At 38.2% G+C, this 6000-nt stretch overlaps 1 protein-coding gene and 1 non-coding gene across 5 annotated transcripts in view; both read right to left on the bottom strand.

Moving 5' to 3' along the window:
• Positions 1 to 5014, bottom strand: part of LOC111783646 (SET and MYND domain-containing protein 4) — a 6340-nt gene extending 1326 nt beyond the window's left edge. The window contains exons 1-12 of one of the 4 annotated variants that reach the window (XM_023664561.1): positions 4817 to 5012; positions 4530 to 4667; positions 4226 to 4312; positions 4008 to 4079; positions 3686 to 3887; positions 2152 to 2267; positions 1508 to 1900; positions 1176 to 1310; positions 936 to 1070; positions 679 to 834; positions 274 to 513; positions 7 to 116 (exon numbers count right to left, since the gene is read on the bottom strand). In XM_023664561.1, coding sequence (XP_023520329.1) covers positions 7 to 116; positions 274 to 513; positions 679 to 834; positions 936 to 1070; positions 1176 to 1310; positions 1508 to 1900; positions 2152 to 2267; positions 3686 to 3887; positions 4008 to 4079; positions 4226 to 4312; positions 4530 to 4667; positions 4817 to 4945 — 1913 coding nt within the window. In that variant the 5' untranslated portion in view covers positions 4946 to 5012. Of the gene's footprint in view, positions 1 to 6; positions 117 to 273; positions 514 to 678; positions 835 to 935; positions 1071 to 1175; positions 1311 to 1507; positions 1901 to 2151; positions 2268 to 3685; positions 3888 to 4007; positions 4080 to 4225; positions 4313 to 4529; positions 4668 to 4759 lie in introns of all 4 variants that reach the window. The other 3 variants (XM_023664562.1, XM_023664563.1, XM_023664564.1) reach the window with 3 other exon arrangements.
• A 387-nt stretch (positions 5015 to 5401) lies between these two features.
• LOC111783748 lies at positions 5402 to 5597 on the bottom strand. The gene has a single exon (XR_002813429.1). It is a non-coding gene; the product is annotated as a U2 spliceosomal RNA (small nuclear RNA).
• Positions 5598 to 6000: the final 403 nt, after the last annotated feature.

Below are 6000 nucleotides of genomic sequence, written 5' to 3'. Positions count from 1 at the left end.
AATTACCTCGTAAAGTGAATCCAGGCCTCGTCCACAGTCGAACGAGATGATTTTATATTACGATAAGATCCGCACTTCAAACAATGGCTAGGACCAGCATGAAGGAAGCTGTCAGTCTATAGAAATGCAATAGCACCATTTAGTCCCTTGCTCAAACCGTTCTTAAACTTGGTAAAAGCATACAATTTTTGTACATCTCAAACCATTGTGTTGAAGGAAAGGACTAAGAATTGGGTAGAGGTGCTTAAAAAGCATTAAAAAATGATACAGTACCAGCATGAAAGGCTCAAGCCTACTTTGTTCGTCGACCGTAAGATAGTCCTTGGTTTTCTTGTTTTCACAGTTGAAGATGGATCTATCCAAGACTACGCCACAGCAGCTTGAATTAATGCAACAAAATGCATTGAGGACAAGGTCAGGTATATGCACCATTGAGCAACCACTACACTGACATTTGAAAGAGTACTCATCCTCTAGCAACTTAAGACGGTCTTTGCAGTCCAATTGACCAACCTGTCAGAGAAGTAGAAGCACATTTAGCTAGAAAGAGGACAATATCGGCTAGTGGTGGGCTTGGACTATTACATATATATATTTTAGAAGGAAAAGTTAAAAGGAACATTGATAGCAAAGGTCGTGTTTAGAAAATGTGGACCCAAGTTTGGAGAATAGGCAAACCTGTGGACCGTATGACAACTCTAGGGGGCACCCCACTGTCACGGACGCAGTTGTCCGAATAAAGAGGGTACGTGAATTGAAATATGCATGGATGTTCGGTTTGCATGAATGGTTAAACAAGCTTCCAGTTGTATAAATAGCTTGACCTACTCTGACCTATTAAAAACCACAATGAGGAAGTGCCAACTACAAAGGATTTACTATTTAAATCAATTGAAAAATTGAAACCATAGAGAAATACAGGCTGATGAGCTTACTTGTTCCATATTACAAGTAAAAGGAACCACGCTAGATAATCTTCCAGACTGATCTCGTGACCCCGGTGCATCGAAGGATTTCATACGGACAATAGATATAGAATTTGTTCTGATTTGGGATATAAGTATGACAATCTGCATTGATAAAGCAAATAATCCATTTCATAATTATTTTGAGGTAAATTGGGCCTTTTTCATTCTTTCTAGAACAGATGATGAAGTGTAAGAGAATCAACCAACCTGCGAGATAGTGTTCTCATTTACTGGAAGTTGAGAGGGGAAAAATTGCCGAAGACAACTTGATAATATAATGGAATAGATGATACACTCCAGCTTGCTGTCAGCGTGCATTTCCGAAAAATGGTGTGAAAGATTCTACAGGAAACCATTGGGAATAAGCTTAGTACTGAGTTCGTTCGGGACACGTGGGCCAAGAAGCTCTAGGCAATTCTCACGATCACAGTCGATCATGGTTCAACTCCATGTCGTGAGAGCGAAGCCAAGAATAGAGGTAGTTTTCAAGGTAAAAAAATCAAATACAATTAGTAGGGATATATAGTAATCAGAAGTACCAACATATCCACAAGGTTAGAAGCATCTGCAAAGACACCTCCCTGTCCTACAAATTTAGCCACTATTCGCCCAGCCAAAACTATTTCAGATGGCAAAATTACAGGCCAGTGCACACCATCACATTCATGTTTATGTTCAGGAACATCATCAGTCCTTAAGTCAGCAAAACTGGGCAAAGTTATTTCTTGAACATACTTTCTGAGGTCATCAGATAGATCTTTTAAAATCTCTTTATTATCTGGAACGTTTTGTAACATTCGTCCCCCGGCTTGTATTTGGCAACGTTGTGAGCAGTACAGAGGAATCGAGCATGATGGACAGGGTACTTTATCTGCTGGTAGCTCATTCAAGCAGTAATGGCAGTGAGTTTCTCTACAATGCTTCAATATTACCTGCCAGTCAAAAGCAAAGTAAATATTATAAGACTTTAAGTCAGAAAAACTGATTAGATTGTTGTCAACCAGCCCTGGGTTGCAAACCCTTTAGACCGTATACAGAATAACTTCTCGTGAAAATATAGTGTCCAGGCTTGGAGGCAGTATAAAGTGTAAAGTTGAGAGAATTTGACAAAGAAAAAGGTGAAAGAAACAGTATGGACAATAGAATGCGTTCCCCATGATTTAGAAGATAAATATGTACTCACCAAGGCATAAGGTTCTTCAACATGGACCAAGGATGATGGAGGTATCTCAATGGGTGAAACCATTCCTCTACCTTTATTCGACGTGGTGACATGTAATTTTACTTGAATTGGCTCATCTGTAACACATATAATGCTAGTTTATAACAAGTAACCGAGTAACGAATACCTATGTTTTTAAGAAGTAATTTAAGCCTGTATTTTGTGGGCTCTTCGTAAACAGCCTGAAAATCCTCTTCCTATTGCACTCTGATAAATGATCCCCCCAACCAAAAAAGATCCTGTAACCAGAACATTAGGGGGCTGCTTGGAGGTTGTTTTTCAAGACTATTTTATGTTTTTAAAACGAAAAATTAATTAAACAAAACATTGTTCATATGTCATCTTTTAAAAATCTGCTCTCTTCCCGCATCCCAGTACCAGCTCCAATAGACATCAAAACATTTTATTTATTTGGTTTTCCTGTTGGAAGTTTGATAAGCCTCCGCTGACGTGCATGTACTTGTAGCCAGAGGAAGGGAGAAAGATTGAGGATGTGGATGATGAAATGACTATTGTGAGATCCCACATCGGTTGGAGAGGGGAACGAAGCATTCTTTATAAGGGTGTGGAAACCTCTCCCTAACAAACACGTTTTAAAACCGTGAGGTTGACGGCAATACGTAACGGGTCAAAGCGGACAATATTTGCTAGCGGTAGGCTTGGACTGTTATAAGAAGGGAGAAAGATTGAGGGTGTGGATGATGAAATGACTTATGCAGATCCCAACCATATTAGCTAGTTAGGGAGTTGACAGAGAGGGAATATAGAAGGAAGATAGAGACTAGCAGGAGGCATCGTTTTGGAAAATTGTACTTGTTCTCTAAATGAGAAAGGGAGAGGAAGGGAGCTCTCTAATCACCCCATATATCCCAAAATAACCCAAATTGTGAGATCCCACGTTGGTTGGAGAGCAGAATAAAGCATTCCATAAAAGGGTGTGGAAACCTCTCCCTAGTAGACGTGTTTCAAAACCTTGAGAGAAAGCCCAAAGAGGACAATATCTGCTAGTGGTGGGCTTGAGCTGTTACAAATGGTATCAGAGACAAACACCGGACGGTGTGCTAGCGAGGATGTTGGGCCTCCAAGGGAGATGGATTGTGAGATCCCACATTGGTTGGAGAGGAGAACAAAGCATTCCTTATAAGGGTGTAGAAACCTCACCCTAATAGACGCATTATAAAACCTTGAGGGGAAGCCTAGAAGGAAAAGTCCAAAGAGGACAATATCGGCTAACCAATACAATACAAACCTACTAGAGAAAACCACTAACAATTTTAGGGTATTTAAACTACTACATAGCTTGTATCATTTCTTTGGGAAATGAACTCATTGACTATCAAAATATTAAGAACAGACTAGAAGAGAAGAAACATTAAGCTTTTCCCACCAAACCCTTTTAGCAATTAAAGATGAAAAAGAGGAGATCCTCCAAGCCCAGAGAATATAACATGAAAGTCTTGAGTTGTTATTCAATAAAATTAAACATGAGACATACCAAAATCGTCTAATTTGTTGTTGTTGCTATGTTCCAGTACTGTATTTGACCTCTTGTGCTGACGTTGGATGATCTTCAACTCGTCGTCTACCTGTTTCTTTCCATTGAATGATACCTCCACACTCTTAGACATTTGAAAGTCACGGATAGCATCATGAAAATTTCCCATACTAGCATTTGCTTTACCTCTTCTATACCATGCCTATAGAACAAGAAAAAAAAAAAAAAACAAGACATAGCTCATGGCAATGAGGGAAGATCGAACAACAAGTGGATTATAAGGAGTATCCACAAACATAATATGATATGAAATTAATTTCACCTTTGCATAGTTTGATGAAATTTGAAGTGCTCTATTGCAATCACGTAAACACTCCAATTGCAGATCCATTTTCTGAAGGAAGCATAAAGCAGATGGATTAGTGTCAATGGAGGAACCTAAATCACTCAGTTCATACATCAATTTGCAATAATTTATTACTTTTTCTCTTTTATTATAGTTTTACATTAAATATAAATCAACCGAAGGACCGAACTCACAAGCAAAACTGATGCTCGATTCACATATAAGGTTGCAACCAAATTCTTATCCATGTCAACAGCATTCATCGGAGCCACTTGCAGTGCCTGTGGACGTTATAAGGGAAACTTAGTGATGTGTACTGTTGTAATCTAAAACAATCCTGGAATAAAGCATTTGAATAATACTAATTTTCATCCTTCATTGTAAGTTGAAGTTGTAGGTCAATCCTGAAATCTATAAAACTAATACTAACCCACTGTGAATCGGCACAAGAGAAACCAGTTTTCCGCACAAACTGGAAAATAAATGAAACTTGGATACCTGGGAATAATAAACCAACGCAGGAGCATAATCCCCCTTCAAGAAGCATTGATTTCCCTGGCGCTTCAACTCCAGAGCAGCGTCCTTTTTCTTACCACAGAGAGCATTTTCAGGGTCCATTGCCAAATCCCCGATGACCTGTGACGTTGGAGACAAAACCCATCATCATCTAAAATTTGCCCATATTCCTCCAGAGTTACATTGGAAGCGTAACCCATATGCTAATTTACCTACTTTTCCAGAGAGAAATGGAAGAGAAATACGAGGCCGTTTGCAACCAAGCTTACTTGGAAGAAGAGCTGGGATTGCTGAAAAAGGCGTAATAAGAAAGAACACGATGAGGGAAGATCATCGACGGTGCTTGAACCCACCGTCTGCTTCAAGTTCTCCGGCACCAGTGACTTCAGCTTCTCCATAATGTACGCTCCCAAGAATGAACACTGTCACGGAGTCGACCTTTCCTTGTGTCTTGAAACTCTTAAGGTATCAATTTTGGATTGTTTATTTATTTATTCATTCATATTGCATTTTCCTAAAACTTTTTTACTAATATAAATTGCTTAAAAATTCATTTCCACAATCATTAAAAATACATAGAATGAATAAATAAATAAATAAAATTTTCATGTTATTTGGTTATTATTAAATGCTAGCAACAAATTTAGAAAATATAGAACTATTTTGTTCAATAGCTTTTATAGACTAATTATTATTATAAACCGTAGGTATAAATAAAATTAAATGAATATTTAGAGTAAATCAATAGGTTTTCGATAATGAAATTTCAATAATAGAATTAAATAACTAAACGGACAACATATTATTTCCAAAGGCTCTGTCGCCAGAAGGAAAAACTTTTGAACTATGAATTAGAGGGGTGCGCCAGGCCCGAGCTGTAGTGCAACGCTTGGGCGACGCTCGAGGACCCCAGTAGCAAGCTACTGATTTGGGCCCTCCCCCATAAAAAATTAATTTAATATCATGTGGGCCGATGGCCCACGTATCAGATATTAAACTGATAAGAACAGATACTACACTTGATCTTAGCCAAAAGGCCGAGAAAGGTATGATTAATAATGAGAGTGCGCGCCCCTTTTATACCCAATGCCTTGTCCTCGATTTTGGAGTTAAACGATGTGGGACAAAATGCTTCCCTCATTCTCACGGCAGATTCTATTCCCCCGCCTTCATCAAGATTTTCTCGCCTCTTTTTGTTCAATCCCATTCTAATGATTATTGAGGTGTATTTTAACCATTAATTTAATTTATATTTTGTTGAATATTGGCTTTAACTTTAAATTTAATTATAATTTTTCAATTAAACTACCATTATGTTTAATTTAAATCTTCAAAATTTGCACTATCTCTGATTTCTCCTTCGTTGACACCAATTTTCGTTTCTAAGACTAGTGTTACAGTCATACTCATTCAAGTCGTGTTGCATATGGTCACGTATTTGATGTTCGAATCA

Source organism: Cucurbita pepo, chromosome LG20, assembly GCF_002806865.2.
Source record: "Cucurbita pepo subsp. pepo cultivar mu-cu-16 chromosome LG20, ASM280686v2, whole genome shotgun sequence".
Classification (NCBI taxonomy): Eukaryota; Viridiplantae; Streptophyta; class Magnoliopsida; order Cucurbitales; family Cucurbitaceae; genus Cucurbita; species Cucurbita pepo.
The sequence above is the reverse complement of the archived record's forward strand: the minus strand, read 5'-3'. Positions and strand labels throughout refer to the sequence as shown.